The sequence below is a fragment of the Phyllobates terribilis genome, unplaced genomic scaffold (genome assembly GCF_046119375.1).
Source record: "Phyllobates terribilis strain yellow unplaced genomic scaffold, ASM4611937v1 Scaffold_11__3_contigs__length_659146591, whole genome shotgun sequence".
NCBI lineage: Eukaryota > Metazoa > Chordata > Amphibia > Anura > Dendrobatidae > Phyllobates > Phyllobates terribilis.
Window position 1 is genome coordinate 51,775,429 of NW_027362771.1, and position 18,883 is coordinate 51,794,311.

General features: G+C 42.2%; 1 protein-coding gene across 1 annotated transcript in view; it reads left to right on the top strand.

Annotated features, from left to right (window-relative positions):
* The window catches only part of HSPA4 (heat shock protein family A (Hsp70) member 4), a 46,731-nt gene that overhangs the window by 20,347 nt on the left and 7,501 nt on the right, over nt 1–18,883 (top strand). Inside the window, exons 2-11 of the mRNA XM_073651245.1 lie at nt 1,198–1,255; nt 1,510–1,650; nt 2,193–2,315; nt 3,490–3,589; nt 3,688–3,821; nt 4,974–5,218; nt 7,283–7,359; nt 9,024–9,175; nt 14,493–14,599; nt 14,736–14,869. Coding sequence (XP_073507346.1) covers nt 1,198–1,255; nt 1,510–1,650; nt 2,193–2,315; nt 3,490–3,589; nt 3,688–3,821; nt 4,974–5,218; nt 7,283–7,359; nt 9,024–9,175; nt 14,493–14,599; nt 14,736–14,869 — 1,271 coding nt within the window. The remainder of the gene's footprint in view (nt 1–1,197; nt 1,256–1,509; nt 1,651–2,192; nt 2,316–3,489; nt 3,590–3,687; nt 3,822–4,973; nt 5,219–7,282; nt 7,360–9,023; nt 9,176–14,492; nt 14,600–14,735; nt 14,870–18,883) is intronic.

Sequence of the window (18,883 nt, forward strand, 5' to 3'; positions counted from 1 at the left end):
ATGCTTTCTCTGTATATTGAAGTTGCGGACTGAGTAACAGACCCTCGTTATGTGCAGTGTTCCCCAAATCTGCTAAAACTAGTAAACACTGATGATTTGGTTTTGGGATGCTTTCTGCGTTCAGGCCCCCCGTTCATTGGTCTCGTTGGGGCTTTTGTCCTGACGTATGCACCGATGTGGCCATACACTATACGTGCACTGTGTCGTGCAGTCTACTACACTTTGCCTCCAAAAGGCGTATACAGCCGAAAAGGATGCATAAAAGAGCACGTTAGCTCTGTCGGCACCATTATAGTCTATAGCCCTGTCAGTGCATACACCCTAATCCCATTTTGCAGGGGGGGGGGGGGTTCTGATGTAAGCCCCAAATGAAGCCACTGAACGGGTCCTAAAACACTTTTTTTTTTTTTTTTTTTTTTTTTTTTTTATAAACTTCTTTGCATAGGAGGGGCAATAGACCACATGCTTTTTCTGTAGCGCAGCAAAGACCACTCTTTAGGCATACATTGGGAGCTTGGGGTCCTATAAGTACCGTATTTGCTGGCGTATAAGACAACTTTTTTGCCCTGAAAAACATGCCTCCAAGTGGGAGGGTCGTCTTATACGCCAGATGCACTTCAGTTGGGATAGACATAGCTGCCCATATTGGCCTCCCGATGCTTGCCCGGTGCCCATAGTGGCCTCTTGATGCCCGCCCACCTCATTCTACATACCATCCAGTATCGCGCGATATCCAGCGCGGCCGCGGCGGGTCATCAGCGTGGCTTCGGCCAGCATCAGCAGTGAGACAGGTGTGCCAGCTTTTTCGGCGTGACCGGCCCACCCCTTGTCTACGCAGAGCTCGCACTTGCGCAGTAGTGCCGGTCACAAGGAGATGCAGGGGCGGGCAGGAGGCGCTGCGGCCGTACAACGGTGACAATGACAGGTACTGTAATGGCACTAATACTAATGGCACTCATGTAATACCGGTAACAATAATAGCACACAGGGGTACACTTTTATACATTTTGCAACTCTCTCCTCGCCCCCTCCCCCCTTCTTATGCATACCTTTGATAAATAGCAAACTCTATATTTTGAGTGGAAATGTTGGGGGGTTGTCTTATACGCCGGCAAATGCGGTATATTCCAAATATTGTTGGCAGCTTCCTAAATTGAGGAGGATCTCCAGTATTGATGATACTTTTATTATCTGCAGGTCCTGTATTTCGTTTGGTCCTAAAAACAGATCTATAGGAGCAGCTGCAAAAAGCCAAGTAAGTAATTTTGAGAAAGCACGTTCGCTACATGATGGTGTTCACTGCTCCTCTCTGCCTCCCCTCACGTTATACTGGATAATGACCGTTTCTCCAGTAAATTGCAATTCTACTACATTGCTTCTTCTTTGTAACTTAATTTAATCAAATCTGCCGAGTAAGCGCAATAGTTGCCAAATGATTGCCTGCACGCGCTTCCTTCTGCTGCTGGCTTTGGAGAAAAGTCGCTGAGTAACTTTTCCTCTTTCCTGCAGGTCATTTCCAATGCAAAGAATACACTGCAAGGCTTCAAGAGGTTTCATGGCCGGGCCTACACTGATCCCTTTGTGCAGGCGGAGAAGCCCGGTCTGGGCTATGATGTCGTGGAGCTGCCAACGGGCTCAGCTGGCATAAGGGTGTGTGAAGTAAAGCGGACATTAACACATACAACCAGTATCTCTCTAGTTTAGTATGTGTTCTCTCCCAAATAAAGAGCAATTTGTAGTCTCTGGTGTCATTATCCCGTAGATACTTTACATACTGGATCATTACTTTATCTGCTGGAATGATATTGTGCATGTACTTTATCACTATTGTCTTCTAGATTCTTCACTAAAGGTCAGAACCTCTGAACTTCAGTGCATAGCACCCAGCAATGGATTTTTAGGTTACGCACGGCAGGGTACTGATTCAATAGAAAGAATAGGATTCTATTCTTAGGAGCCGTACTTCGCCCTGTGTGCATGCCAAGCCAAGAGCATGTGCACCTCTTGAGTGGGAAGGGGGACCGAGGCCATCAGTGGTCTGCTTGTAGTTAAAGGGCGCTGAAATCCAAAAAGACCTCATAAAGGTTTAGTTGCTCTTTAATGTTTATCCAGGGGTGTAATTTTTCAGCTCAGTTCATTGGTGTAAAAATGTGAATAATCAGTTAATTATTCTAATGTGCGGTGTCTTCTAGGTAATGTATTTGGAAGAAGAGAAAAACTTCACCACGGAGCAGGTGGCTGGGATGCTGCTGACCAAACTTAAAGAAACTGCAGAGAGCGCCTTAAAGAAACCTGTAGTTGACTGTGTTGTTGCTGTAAGTAATTCCCTGCTTTAAGAATCGTTTCAGGATCTTTGTGAGCGTATGATGTGTATTGGTGAAAAATAATATAACTTAATCTTGGGAAGGCGACTTGTAGCGGTTATTCAATGTAGCTAAAAGTGAAATGTTATACGACATACTGAAGCTCTTACCTGTTCCATTCTCGAAGTACGGTCTGTAACATACTTGCAGATTAGGGGCGTGATTCATCAAGACCAGTGTTCACGCCAGTTTTAAGGAGGGGGTATGCATGAAGAGGTGCGCTATGCCAGTCAGGAACTGGAGTGAGATTTCTGGTGGAACGCCACAGCTTGTCCTGAGTTAGACTAGCTGTGTAGCCGTGCCCTGTCCTACACCAGCTACACTCATTTTGGCAGAGCTGGGAGAAACTGGCATGAAGTTGCCAAAAGTCACAAAATTTAGGTGGAACTCTTTCTTCTAAATTTTGTGACTTTTCAAAGCTTTTATGCCAGAATTCTTGCGTGAATGCTTTGATGAATTGGACCTCATGTATGTTAAAACTTTATTTACTATGTAAATTGATTTCATTTTTTTTTTAATCTAAAAACACTGAAAGCATCGCATTTAGTAATGTTTTTAGCTGTATGTGATTTCAGAGTAGCCAAAGAAACTAAAGCTTCTAAAATGCAGTGGGAGTTAGGGTACACCATAAACATGAGACAGAATTTGGCTGTACCTGATGATTTTAGAGAGATGTACCAACTATCCACGTATAGAAGTCACCACAATGATAATTACTGATTTGAGGGGATAGTGATTGGGCTGTTAGATTTCAACATGCCTGATCCTATGTTCCTCTAAGAGATGAGTCACTGCCATAGAGATTGGGCAGGCGCTTACACCCCTCAACCATTCCCCCCCTCCCCCACCATACCTTTAATAGTTTATGGTTGGTCTGGTAGCACCATATTTCTGTCTTGTTGATGTTTTGTGACCGCAACTCTTGGACGTTGCATGTATGGATTGTGACCACCTTGCTACAAGAGGTGTCCGGTAAAGCCCAGAGTGTAAATCTAACCAGACAAGCCATGAGGTTTAGGCATAGAAGCGAACAGAATAGAGACTGCAGTTCTCCACCTTAACCAGGCTGTGACGGTGTCAATACAATATGAGTAAAATGGTTGACAAAGCCTGTTTGTTGCTTCAGGTTCCATGCTTCTTCACTGATGCAGAGAGGCGGTCGGTAATGGATGCCACGCAGATCGCAGGGCTCAACTGTCTACGACTAATTAATGAGACTACTGCAGGTAATTAACCTTAACAAAAAAAAATGGATTTCAGAATCTCTGGTATCTGTAATGATGTACTGCATACTTTATTGTTTTGTTTTTTCTCTTTTATATAGTTGCTCTTGCATATGGCATTTATAAACAAGATCTGCCTGCCCCAGAGGAGAAACCAAGGATGGTAGTGTTTGTGGACATGGGGCACTCTGCGTATCAAGTGTCTGTCTGTGCTTTTAACAAAGGGAAACTCAAAGTAAGCTCCACTGTCCATCTCTCTGCGTGTTAGCTCATCTTGTATATCCTTTATTTTCCCTTTTCTGCAGGTGATTACATCATGTCATGTTCAGTTAGCTGCTTTTTTTTTTATAATTAGCTGTAGCATATCTGCAGATAAACACAAGGATGTGCATTTTTTTTCCTTTGCAGCCTTACTGCAACTTGTAAGCCTGGACGTGCAGAACAAATTTACCTTGAAGTCTGCAGAAGCTTGCATACTTCTTTAACGCAACAAGAAATAACTGAATTATTCTAAAGGGTTTGTACCAATTATAGAATGTAACTTATCAGTGGGAATCCCAACGACCCCAAGAGCCGGACTATGCAGAGCCCTGTTTGAACAGAGTGGAGGTTGAGCATGTGCACCTCTCTGCTCCATTCATTCTGAGGCTGCCAGACCCCAGCAGTCAGTAAGTTCTACCTTATCCCATGAATAGGGAATAACTTCCTTCCTTGGTACAAACCCTTTAAGGGATTTGTCTAACTTAATGAGCTCTATTAAAGTGAATCTGGCAGCAGGTTTTTGCTATGTAATCTGAGGACTGCATGAGTTAGCTGCTGAGACACAGATTTCAGTGAAATGTCACTTACTAGGCTATGTGCTGCTGTTTCCATACAATTCATTTTTTATCGCCAGGAGATTATCACTGCTTGGACTACAGCTACCGTGACTCCACCCCTTCCTGTGATAAGCAGCTCACTGTCAATAAGCAATGTCCACAGAAAACTGGTGTGGTTGGTGTTGGCTTTCTCAGCTCTGCTGCATCTAAAAACTGTCAACTGTTGCACCCAGTAAACTAAGTGATACATTGCTGGAATCAGGGTCTCTTTTTTTTTTCTACATTATGCTACTCTCAGATGAGGAAGCAAAATCCTAGTGACAGATTCCCTTTTGTATGGTTGAAGTAATTATTTTCTTCTACTCTAAAGTTTTATTGCTGCTTGATTGTAATTTGTGGTACACAAAGTGACATTACGGTACCGGATCAGGAGACATTGCTAAGCTTAAGAGGTAAAGGTCAAGTCATTTTGTTCTAATTGTAAATGGGTTATATATTGTTCTAAGTGAAGGCAGAAACCTGTTTAATTAAAGAAGAATAGCCATAAATTTCTGTTTTCTGTTCCATAGGTTCTAGCGACTGCCTTTGATCCATTTGTGGGTGGAAGGAAATTTGATGATGTTTTGGTTAATTATTTCTGTGAAGAGTTTGGCAAGAAATACAAGCTGGATATAAAGTCTAAGATAAGGCCTTTACTGCGGCTCGCCCAGGAGTGCGAGAAACTCAAAAAGTTGATGAGTGCAAATGCTTCAGAGCTGCCGCTGAATATTGAATGTTTTATGAATGATATCGATGTGTCCGGATCCATGAACAGGTAATTATTCTTATTTATTTTTTTAAGTTTCTCTTTTGCTGTGTATATTTAAGCTAGCGGTAGAAATGACATATCTTTCTTAAGATTGTTGGCAGCTCCAGCTAAATTTGTTGAGTTTTAATAACCATTTCACCAACTATGGTGGTCATACAAATAACATCTAGAGTGCCCATACACTTGATGAGAGGACCGCTATTTCTACCAAATAGCCCAAGCAGAAGAAGGCTCGTCAGGACATTTTTTTTTTTTTATTTTGAATATACAGTACAGACCAAAAGTTTGGACACACCTTCTCATTTAAAGATTTTTCTGTATTTTCATGACTATGAAAATTGTACATTCACACTGAAGGCATCAAAACTATGAATTAACACATGTGGAATTATATACGTAACAAAAAAGTGTGAAACAACTGAAAATATGTCTTATATTCTAGGTTCTTCAAAGTAGCCACCTTTTGCTTTGATGACTGCTTTGCACACTCTTGGCATTCTCTTGCTGAGCTTCAAGAGGTAGTCACCGGAAATGGTTTTCACTTCACAGGTGTGCCCTGTCAGATTTCATAAGTGGGGTTTCTTGACTTCTGCACAACACAACTGATGGTCCCAACCCCATTTATAAAAGGCATGTGGATAGCTGATAGTCCTACTGAATAGACTGTTAGCTGCTTTTTTCTTGCCATAATACAAATTGTAAGTAAAGAAAAACGAGTGTCCATCATTACTTTTAGAAATGAAGGTCAGTCAGTCCGAAAAATTGGGCAAACTTTGAAAGTGTCCTCAAGTGCAGTTGCAAAAACCATCAAGCGCTACAAAGAAACTGGCTCACATGAGGACCGCCCCAGGAAAGGAAGACCAAGAGTCACCTCTGCTTCTGAGGATAAGTTTATCCAAGTCACTAGCTTCAGAAATCGCAGGTTAACAGCAGCTCAGATTAGAGACCAGGTCAATGCCACACAGAGTTCTAGCAGCAGACACATCTCTACAACAACTGTTAAGAGGAGACTTTGTGTAGCAGGCCTTCATGGTAAAATAGCTGCTAGGAAACCACTGCTAAGGACAGGCAACAAGCAGAAGAGACTTGTTTGGGCTAAAGAACACAAGGAATGGACATTAGACCAGTGGAAATCTGTGCTTTGGTCTGATGAGTCCAAATTTGAGATCTGGACTCTAAATGGCTGGTTCCCACCGTGAAGCATGGAGGAGGAGGTGTGATGGTGTGGGGGTGCTTTGCTGGTGACACTGTTGGGGATTTATTCAAAATTGAAGGCATACTGAACCAGCATGGCTTCCACAGCATCTTGCAGCGGCATGCTATTCCATCCGGTTTGCGTTTAGTTGGACCATCATTTATTTTTCAACAGGACAATGACCCCAAACTCGCCTCCAGGCTGTGTAAGGGCTATTTGACCAAGGAGGAGAGTGATGGGGTGCTACGCCAGATGACCTGGCCTCCACAGTCACCAGACCTGAACCCAATCGAGATGGTTTGGGGTGAGCTGGACCGCAGAGTGAAGGCAAAAGGGCCAACAAGTGCTAAGCATCTCTGGGAACTCCAAGATTGTTGGAAGACCATTTCCGGTGACTACCTCTTGAAGCTCATCAAGAGAATGCCAAGAGTGCAAAGCAGTCATCAAAGCAAAAGGTGGCTACTTTGAAGAACCTAGAATATAAGACATATTTTCAGTTGTTTTCACACTTTTTTGTTAAGTATATAATTCCACATGTGTTAATTCATAGTTTTGATGCCTTCAGTGTGAATGTACAATTTTCATAGTCATGAAAATACAGAAAAAAAATCTTTAAATGAGAAGGTGTGTCCAAACTTTTGGCTGTACTGTATAATGGGTAAAGAAAATCCAACCCACCATTCACTTCCGTTCTCCTTTACCATAATGACCCCCATACATGTTGGATTGGTAGCAGATACCTGTGTCTTCAGCTTGTTTTGCACACCATTTCCTAATGCATACAGACACCTTTTCAGTTTATGGCTCCATTATAATTTTGCTGAGTCTGTTGTAATTTGATTTAATACATCAATACTTTTCTCCTTCTAATTAAGGGGTCACTTTGAAGAAATGTGCGATAGTCTGTTATCCCGAGTTGAGGCTCCACTCCGCAGCGTCCTAGAACAAGCCAGTAAGTAACCTGGATCCGTAAAGCTAAAGAACAAAATGGTTTTATTTGTTATAAAATTAAGTTTCATTCTCCACTGCTTGCTCATGCAATAAGCTTTTCTCGGTCATTTTTGGGAAATGATATAATCTTGGAATTTACATCACTATTTTCCTATCACAATGTGTGAGGCTATGCAGATATATGTAAGTTGTTTTTTGTTTTTATGGGAAAATTGTTTATATTCTGGAAAGCCTCTATTTATGCATGTCTCCTGCTTTGCAAGTGCCTGATCTCAAAGATCTGGCACATTGCAGGTCATTGGAGAATATAGAAGTCCATTGCTCGCTTTAAAGCAGATCTGTCGCCTAATTTCACAATGGAAACTGCATTCATTATTAAATGGACCTGATGAGACTGGTGTATTTGCTTTGAAAAGCCATGTCAGAATGGCAGTATAAAACTTTATGAAAAGTTTAACACGATGTCTGTCCATTTAGCTTGGTTGGTAGCTCCTCGGTGTCTCTCCTCCCTGCTGCTGAGATCTCACATTAAGTACAGGCTGCAGCTTGGGTGGGCGGAGACTGAATACACTTGGTCTCATGAGATCCCTCACTCATTAGGTGGGCACATTAAATGGTCATTTTTAATTTCAGGATTCAATAACCTTTCTGGCCTGAATCTTCACTGAGAGTACACCAGCCTCATCAGTCTTAAGAGATTTCTTTCTTAATTTGTGTAGATCATATTGTGAAATTTGATAACAGATCCACTTTAAGGTTCCTTTACACAACTGGAGGGACGCATAAATAACTTATTGTAAGGTGAGTATAGAGTCAAAACAGCAGGGGCTCACAGCTGTTACTTTCTCAGGTAATACATTTCACTATCTGTTTTATCACAGGAGGGAATGTTTCTGCCTTGTTTTTTTAGACTTCTGAGCTCATCATAATCAAGTAAGTGACATAGGAGCTCCAGCAGCTGCTGGGCTTATGTCACTGGCTTGATCTATGATGACCTCACCTGACTGACTCAGCAGAAACACTTACTCCTGTGATAAAACAGACAGGCAGGTAAAGATGTTCCCTCACACTGACAAACGGCTGTGGGACTCCGCTGTTTCGTCGGTATATTCACTTACGATAAGTGGCTTTTTCTTTCCCCCTGGCAAGGAGCTGTGGTATTTGCTAACTATGAACTGCAGCATCTTTGCATGGTTGAACACTGCAAATAACAGTATATAGCAGGGACTCATTTATAAGATTCTCAGCACAGGAGCTTCTTTTTTTTTTTCACATCCAGTTGTGGAGCTTAATATTTCAAGATGTATTAATTAAAATATACTCTGTTCATGGGAAAACACCTTTAACTTTTTACTGGGGCTAACAGTGTTGGTAAGTTACATTTGCTAGTTTTTTAGACTATACAGCTTGCTAGATTTTTGTTCCCAGGAAACTCTGAAGTGGCCATAATCAGAAACCTCAGTGGACTTAACGTTTTATGTAACACTGAATTTCAGTGGATTTATATAGAAGCTCATCCGAGGAGCTGATTATTTCTGCTTCTCATGCAGTCGGTTAACATTGAATGTGGTGTCCTGACCTTTTATACTAATCGTTATCTTGGTATCCTGCCTTTCAATAGACCATTTTAGAGATTGCATTTTTGGTTTTCCTTATCTTGTGCAGAACTGAAGAAAGAAGACATTTATGCTGTTGAAATAGTTGGTGGTGCCACCCGAATCCCAGCCGTCAAGGAGCGAATAAACCGTTTCTTCGGGAAAGAAGTTAGTACTACGCTGAATGCTGACGAGGCAGTAGCCCGAGGCTGTGCTTTACAGGTGAGTGGCCGTCCTCTGAATACATCACCTGCGGATAGCTCTGTCTGAGCTTGTCTAACTGGTTGTTGTATTACCTTGGAACAAGTCATGAAACATTTTAGTTAACCCCTTTCCGACCAGGTCAGTAATAGTACACACCAAGTCGGAAAGGCCGGTTCAGCAGGGGCTCCGGCACATGTCAGCTGTAAGAATAAGCCCTCACATGGCCATATTGAACGCAAAAATAAAAAAGTGCTGGCTCTGGGGAAAAAGGGGAGCAAAAAAACGAAAAACCCAAGGTCGTTAAGGGGTTAAGACTACTTCTTTACGACCCAAAGTCACGGTTAAGGTCTGGCAAAAAAATCTTAATTCCACTCCTAGAAGGCCAGATTGTAAGAATTAACCCCTTAAGGACCAGTCTTTCTCGTTTTCGCTCTTTCGTGGGTTTTCTTTTGTTTTGTTTCCTCACCCTTCCAAGAGGTAAAAATTATTATTTTTTTTTTTCTTTTAACATGTGTTTTGTGGGCTTCATTCATTTTACCATACAATATATTGGAACACTGGGTGGCTTTGGGGGGGTTGGGGGATATTAAGTGGAAGTAAGGTGGGGAAACAACCCTGGCATGGTTTTTGGGTTTTGTTTTTTTATGGCGTTCACTCTGGTTAAAAAGAAAAATGACTAGGTAGATATAATTATGGTGATAACAAACTTTCTTTTCATTTTTATTTTTTTTATTAAAAATTGAAACAAATCCGCATTATTTGCGGTTTCATTTTTTTTTCTCTGCAGCTTTAACCGTTTGTGCAAGTTAATTTATTTTTTATTATGATAGACCTGACTTATATGGACATGGCAATACTAAATGTGGGAGAGCTTTTAACCCCTTAATAACATCTGACGTACTAATACGCGTCTGTGCCCTGGGACTTAAGAGCCAGACCCGTATTAGTACGTCATCGCGATCGCGCCCGCACACAGGCTGTGCGGGCGCGATCGCCGCCGGGTGTCAGCTGATTGTCACAGCTGACACCCGGTACTATGTGCAGGGAGCGGTCACGCACCGCTCCCAGCACATTAACCCCCGCGATGCTGCGATCGAAGTCGATCGCGGCATTGCGGGGGCAAGGGGAGGTGATCGGCGATACTCACCTCCTCTTCCGGCTTCCAGCGCAGTCTGCAAAGGCTTCCCGGGTGTTGCCATGACGACCCGATGTCGTCATGACAACATCCGGGTCACCAGAGAGCAGGAAGATTGCTTGGACATGCGCAGTGCATCTCCAAGCAATCTTCACACTGTGCATTTCTGACAGCCTTCATGGCATAGGGATGGTGCTCCATTCCTGTGCCATGCAGGCGATCAGAAAAAAAAAGTGAAAGTCCCAGAGTGGGACAAAGTAATAAAGTGTATAAACTGTGTGAAAGTGGAAAAAAAAAAAAAAAAAAAAAATGTGCAAAAATATTATAAAAAAAATAATACACCAAAAATAAAAATATAATGTACCCATCAATAAATATTATTATAAAAAAAATAAAAAAAAAACAATAAAAGTACACATATTTGGTATCGCCGCGTCCGGAACAACCTGACCTATAAAACTGTCCCACTAGTTAACCCCTTCAGTGAACACGGTAAAAAAAAAAAAAAAAAAAAACAAGCAAAAAACAATGCTTTATCACCATACCGCCAAACAAAAAGTGGAATAACACGCGATCAAAAAGAAGCATATAAATAAAAATGATACCGCTGAAAACGTCATCTCGTCCCGCAAAAAACAAGCCACCATATAGCTCCATCAGCCGAAAAATAAAAAAGTTATAGCTCTCAGAATAAAGCAATACTAAAAAATATTTTTTTCTATAAAATAGCTTTTATTGTGTATAAGCGCCAAAACATAGAAAAATGATACAAATGTGGTACCGCTGTAAACGTACTGACCCGAAGAGTAAAGCTGCCTCATCAATTTTACCACACGCGGAACAGAATAAAAAAAAAAAAAAAAAAAACAATTCCTGAATTGTTGGTTTTTGTTTATTCTGCCTCCCAAAAATCGGAATAGAAAGCGATCAAAAAATGTCACGTGCCTGAAAATGGCACCAATAACAACGTCAAGTCATCCCGCAAAAAACGAGCCGTCACATGACTGTCTGCCAAAATCTGGAAAAATTATAGCTCTCAAAATATGGCGATGCAAAAACTAGATTTTACAAAAAATGCGTCTTTTAGTGTGTGACAGCTGTCAGTCATAAAAACCCCATATGATTCTGGCATTGCTGTAATCACACCGACCCGAAGAATAAAGTCGTCTAATCACTTATACCGCACAAGGAACGGCGTCAAAAATAAACTCTTGAGTTAGGATTGGGCTAGGGTTAGGGCTGGGTTTGGGGCTAGGGTTGTGCTGGGGCTAGGGTTGTGCTGGGGCTAGGGTTGTGCTGGGGCTAGGGTTGTGCTGGGGCTAGGGTTGTGCTGGGGCTAGGGTTGTGCTGGGGCTAGGGTTGTGCTGGGGCTAGGGTTGTGCTGGGGCTAGGGTTGTGCTGGGGCTAGGGTTGTGCTGGGGCTAGGGTTGTGCTGGGGCTAGGGTTGTGCTGGGGCTAGGGTTGTGCTGGGGCTAGGGTTGTGCTGGGGCTAGGGCTGGGGTTGGGATTTTTTTCAAAAGTAAGAAAAAAAGATGACGATATGGCGACTAGTGTTGAGAGCAAGTGCTCGCTACTTGAGTTTGCATCGGGTGCTCTGGTATGCATTTAGTATCGTGGGTATTTGAGTGACATGCTCGAGTCTCTGCCCCATATGCTTCGCGGCCAAAAAACTTTATGGGGATTGCCTGCCATGCACGAGCGATCCCCGCATGTTTTTTTTTGGGTGTCTAATAACCGTGAAACATGCGGAGCAGGGACTCGAGCATGTCACTCGAGCACTTGAGCAAACTCAAGTAGCGAGCACTTGCGCTCAAGAATAATGAAAACTTATTCAATATGATGACCTAATGTAAACAAATAATGTGCCGTACCTCTGGGTTCAAAATGTTCACTATACACCTTAATAAAATCTTTGAGGGGTATAGTTTCCAAAATGGGGACACTTGTGGGGGAGCTCCACTGTTTAGGCACATCACGGGCTCTCCAAACGCGACATGGTGTCCGCTAACAAATTGAATGGAAAATCGGCTCAAATTGTTAGCGGACGCCATGTTGCGTTTGGAGAGCCCCTGTGTGTCCAAACATTGGAGCTCCCCCACAAGTGACCCCATTTTGGAAACTAGACCCCCCAAGGCACCTATCTAGATGCATAGTGAGCACTTAGAACCCCCAGGTGCTTCACAAATTGATTCGTAAAAATGAAAAAGTGAAAATAAAACACTTTTTCATTTTTATGAATCAATTTGTGAAGCACCTAGGGGTTCCAAGTGCTCACTATGAATCTAGATAGGTGCCTTGGGGGGTCTAGTTTCCAAAATGGGGTCACTTGTGGGGGAGCTCCAATGTTTGGGCACACAGGGACTCTCCAAATGCAACATGATATCCGCTAACAAATTGTCGGCTCAAATTGTTAGCGGATATCATGTTGCATTTGGAGAGTCCCTGTGTGCCCAAACATTGGAGCTCCTCCACAAGTGACCCCATTTTGGAAACTAGACCCCCCAATGCACCTATCTAGATGCATAGTGAGCACTTGGAACCCCTAGGTGCTTCACAAATTAATTCGTAAAAATGAAAAAGTGTTTTTTTTTTCACTTTTTCATTATTACGAATCAATTTGTGAAGCACCTGGGGGTTCCAAGTGCTCACTATGCATCTAGAAAGGTGCCTTGGGGGGTCTAGTTTCCAAAATGGGGTCACTTGTGGGGGAGCTCCAAAGTTTGGGCACAGAGGGGCTCTCCAAACGCAATGTGGCGTCCGCTAACAATTTGAGCCGATTTTCCATTCAATTTGTTAGCGGATACCATGTTGCATTTAGAGAGTCCCTGTGTGCCCAAACATTGGAGCTCTCCCACAAGTGACCCCATTTTGGAAACTAGACCCCCCAAGGCACCTATCTAGATGCATAGTGAGCAGTTGGAACCCCCAGGTGCTTCACAAATTGATTCATACAAATGAAAAAGTGTTTTTTTTTTCACTTTTTCATTGTTACGAATCAATTTGTGAAGCACCTGGGGGTTCCAAGTGCTCACTATGCATCTAGAAAGGTGCCTTGGGGGGTCTAGTTTCCAAAATGGGGTCACTTGTGGGGGAGCTCCAAAGTTTGGGCACACATGGGCTCTCCAAACACAACATGGCGTCCGCTAATTATTCAAGCAAATTTTACAATCAAAAAGTCAAATAGCGCTCCTTCCCTTCCGAGCCCTGCCGTGCGCCCAAACAGTATTTTTTCCCCAAATATTGGGTATCTGCGTGCCCAGGGGAAATTGCACAACAAATTTTGGGGTCCATTTTTTCTTGTTACCCCTGTGAAAATAAAAAAAATTGGGTCTAAATTAACATTTTTGTGAAAAAAGTTAAATGTTCATTTTTTTCTTCCACATTCAAAAAATTCCTGTGAAGCACCTGAAGGGTTAATAAAGTTCTTGAATGTGGTTTTGAGCACCTTGAGGGGTGCAGTTTTTAGAATGGTGTCACTTTTGGGTATTTTCTGTCATAAAGACCTCTCAAAGTGACTTCAAATGTGATGTGGTCCCTAAAAAAATGGTTTTGTAAATTTTGTTGGAAAAATGAGAAATCGCTGGTCAACTTTTAACCCTTATAGCTCCCTAACAAAAAAAAATTTTGGTTCCAAAATTGTGCTGATGTAAAGTAGACATGTGGGAAATGTTATTTATTAACTCTTTTGTGTGACATATCGCTCTGATTTCAGGGCTTAAAAATTCAAATTTTGAAAATTGCAAAATTTTCAAAATTTTCGCCAAATTTCCGTTTTTTTCACAAATAAACGCAAGTGATATCGAAGAAATTTTTCCACAATCATGAAGTACAATATGTCACGAAAAAACAATCTCAGAATCAGGGGGATCCGTTGAAGCGTTCGAGAGTAATTACCTCATAAAATGACAGTGGTCAGAATTGTAAAAATTGGCCCGGTCATTAACGTGCAAACCACCCGCGGGGCTTAAGGGGTTAATGACTAGTTTTTAATATTTTTTTTCTATTTTATTTATTTTTTAGTTCCCATTGGGGATGTGAACCTTTCATTACACGGGCACTCCGAGTATTGATGTGCAGTTCACAAATTACGTAATTCTTATTAGCAATAAACTGTTTTGTAGCGGCCTGAGATTAGTCTGAGCATTTTTTTTTGTCTCCCAACCAAATCTGAAATTATTTTTTTTACTTTTTTCTCTGTAGTGCGCCATTCTGTCTCCGGCATTTAAAGTTAGAGAGTTTTCCATCACGGATCTGGTACCATACCCAATATCCCTGAAGTGGAATTCTCCAGCTGAGGAAGGATTAAGGTAAGCTCAGATATAATTTGTTGACATGCTCTACCACTTACTCTTAAGCTAAAATGATTTGGACTTTTGATTACGTCCAATCCATAAATGATTTTTCTGTTCTTGGTAACCATGTATAATTGATTTTGTTTTTCAGCGACTGTGAGGTGTTTCCCAAGAACCATGCTGCTCCCTTCTCCAAAGTGCTTACGTTCTACAGGAAGGAACCTTTTAGTTTGGATGCTTATTACAGTGCGCCCAAAGAGCTTCCATATCCTGACCCCTCTTTAGGTAAGTTTTAATAGTTATGTTTTTTAGTACTTGTAATGTGTAGCTGACTTATGGGACTGATGTGCTATGTTAACTTTTGCATTTTTTTTTTTTTTTCTATATATAATTTGTAACACAATTTTTTAAAAATCACAAATATTTCCTAAAAAGTTTCCAGGACCCCACTTTCTAAAACTTTTGAAGAAATAACACCCTAAGATCTACAAGTAGAATGTTTCACTGGTTACCGGATAATATAGGCAGAGTATTACATTATGACCTATACCTCAGCAATAGCCCTCAATCAGGCTTCTGATATCTGAAGAAACCAGCCTAAAACTGTTTTTGGGACCTACAAATGTATGTATCATTTACTGGAGAATTTAGAATTTCATCCCTTTATAATTTTTGTGCCTTTCAGGTTTAGTATGAAAGTCAGGAAATTCAAAAAAAAAAAAAAAAAAATTTCATAGAAGCAATGTTAATTTGAGCTACATTCTTACATGGGCATATAAAGAAAGGGAGTACATAGCATTCACTTCTACCTAGAGTAATTCCCTGCAGGTGCCTGTTACATCTGTCACTGGACACCATGTCTGATGGCAAAGCAGGGTGCTGGTATCCTCATTGTGTGAGGTCACTGAAGTATGTTATTCCCCCCCCCCCCCCCCCCCCCCCCCCTCCTTCTCCTTTCTGTGAGTTCTTACTAATGGGACCTCTCTCCTCTTTATTTCCCCGGAAGTCCCTTCCTTTTTTCCTGGGATTTTCTCTGCCTCTTTCCCTATGGGCCCGCCATTGTGCCACCTTCGCCCAAGCAGCTCCGGCGAGAAACTGCACACCATACTGGGGCCGTTCACTACACCAGCTTATGTCTTTGACGTACTACTGGCTTTCTTGATCCATCTGGTGATGGGCATCAGTAGTTCTTCTACCATGATTCTACTCTTACTATCAGATGAGAAACTACATTGGAGTGTGGATTTTCTCCATAAACTTTTTTTCAGGCCTGGTATGGGCCTCTTTTTATCCGGTCTCTGGGTAAAGACCATTGAACAGTTGTTAGTCAAGTATCTGACAGAGTGCAGGTTGCTCATTCTTTGGGAGTACTTCCCTCTGCCTTTTTAGCAAAGGGCCTCCCAACCATTCTACAGGCTCCAGTCCAGCCTCTTCAGGTCTTGTAGGTTATCCTTGCTATTTGGGCTGTAATTACTCCATGGATCTCGGTTTTTTTTTTTTTTGTTTGTTTTTTTCCCCTCACCCCAACATGTCTCATCTGAATTGGGCAACATAGTAATTCAGACTTGGGTACTTAACTTGGGAGCGTTTTCCCTTTTTCAGTTATCAAGACCGTCTTCTAGATTGTAAACTTCAGTCTGTCAATTTTTTTTCTGTCTAACTTATCGTATTTTTCGGACTATAAGACGCACCTTTTTCCTCAAATTTTGGAGGAAAGTGGGGGGGTGCGTCTTATAGTCCGATATACATAAATACTGTGTCTGTGGGTGGTGGGAGATGTGGGGGAAGCGACAGTGGCTTAGTAACGGTGTACAGGAGGCAGGAGCTGCCTTCTGCAGCCTACACTGTGCCCGCTACTAAAGAAAATGAATATTCAGTGCTCCCCACGCCCATGGGCAAGGGGAGCAGTGAATATTAATTTTCGTTAATAACCGGCACACTGCCTGCAGCGTGACTCCTGGTATGTATGGCACCCTTCATCCCTGTATGTATGACCCCCCCCCCCCCTCCCCCTCCCCCTCATCTCTGTATGTATGGCATCCTTCATCCCTGTATATATGGCCCCCCCACCCCCTCATCCTGGTATGTATGGCACCCTTCATCCCTGTATGTATGATCCCCCCCTCTCCCCCATCCAGGTATGCTTGGCACCCCCTGATCCCTGTCACTCTGCACAGAAGAAGAAAAAAAAAAACTTTCATACTCCCCTCCTCTCTCCTCCAGCGCTGTCTCTCGCTCGGAATAGTCACTGCTCCCCACGCCAGGACTGCGTGCGTGGGGAGCAGTGACCATTCATTCTCCCTAATAGTGCACACGCTGTAGCCGCAGCGCGGCTCATGCTGCACTCGGCGGTCAGTGTGCCTGCTATTAAAGGCCTTGAATTTTCACCACTTCCATGGGTGTGGTGAATATTCATGGCCTATAACAGTGTCGGCGGCAGACCCCTTCCCCCTTAATAGGGTATCATGACCACATTTTTTGCATAATTTTTTTTTCTATTTTCCTCCACTAAAACCTAGGTGCGTCTTATGGTCCGGTGCGTCTTATAGTCTGAAAAATGCTGTAGTCTTTTTTTTTTTTTTTTTTTATATTCCTTGTGGTGTGCACCAACATTTTGACCTTTTTAGAAACCCTCTCCAGGGTTCCTCTTACTTTAAAGGGGTATTCCCATATCAAAGATTCTATCCCAATATGTAGTAGGTATAGTACTAATATTAGCAAATACCTTCAATTAGAAATCTAGTGTAGTTCTGGTTCTCTGTTGCTTACCCCACGTGCAAGGCATTGTAGTAGCTTCGATATCCACGGTTATGACTACTAACAACTAACTAATATAGTTAGTCACTATGAGTGGTTGTAACGAAGGATACCTAAGCTACTGCAATGCCCTGCACATGGGGTAAGCGACTTGGCTAATCTATAGTACAATCTACATGTAGCTATACTACATTTCTAATTGGAGGTATTTGCTACATATTGGGATAGGATCTTGGAGATGAGGGTACAACAGTTTTGGTTGATTTTGCCCTTATGCTTCATGCCTTGAAGGCTAGTTGTTAGTCTCTTCCAGTGCTCTTGGGCTTCTGTGAGGAAGTTACATAATCTTCCAGGGAGTGACCCATTGTGATGCACATTACTGCAACTTTCTCTTTAGCTGCTCTGCCTAACTCTTTCCGGTGTCCTCATGGATGGTGACTTATCTGAGGGGATATTTGCTCCATTCAGGGTTTTCTTCCCCCAATGTAGGCTGTTTAGCTTAATAGCACAGAACTCCTGTGTCATGCAGGATCCATGCCTGTCATTTCTTCCTTCTCCCAAGTTAGCCTAGATTGTAGGTGCTGCTGACTGCTATGCATGGGTTAGCTATAAGGTCATTTCTTATTACTTCACCCTATGGGTCTTCTGTAATATATCCCAGAGTACTCTATCCCCAATGCAATTATTGAGAAAGTTGGAATTTTGTATTTACTGTAAAATTTCTTTCTCATTGAGTACATTAAGGGTGCAGATCCCACCCTTTTTAGTTTCCCGGGGTCTGTTCCTGTTGTCTTTGCCGGGAAATAAAAAAAAATGAATGAACTGGGGTATAAGTTGGTATGCATGCGAAATATAGGAACATGTTCACACTGGCCATTAAAACAGACAAAACCTAAGATACAACAGGGTAGATGTTCATTTTGTTTCTGAGTAAATAAGTAAACACAATAATACATGCAAATCCACTTTTGGCACTAAATTGGGCTGTCATAGTGTCCTAGGAGAAGGTGTACTATTTGAGCAGGCAGTCATATGACTTCTAGTATGCAATTTGCATAGTTGTGGTCCCGAGTCAATGACCTTCTTATCCAATTCTCTTAGAACATTGAAAAAATCAGGAAAATTTGTCAATTGGAACGTGACTGCCACTATGCAAATCGCGTTCTGGTGGCAATGGGACTGCTTGCTCAAAGAGGCAACAGCGAAATCCTGACTGTGTGCGCTTTGCACACTATTAGGATTTAGCAACTTGTTGTCACATAGAGTAATTTCAGAAATAAAGCTGAAGCCTGGAAAACTCATTTTTTAAATAGGTTTTCTGGGTTCAGCAGTGGTCGTTTAGCCTCACTAGTCTCATTCATTGCCTATTTATTAGACTGCAGGAGATGGTTATAGACAATGATTAGAGTGGTCGTGCTCCTGCTCAACCACTGCTTTGCATTTTGGATCCTTGTTCTTGACTGCTGTGCTGTGGGTTCCCATCAAGTTATCACCTATGCTTTGAATAGGTGATGGCTTGCTAAGTTGGGACAACCCATTTAA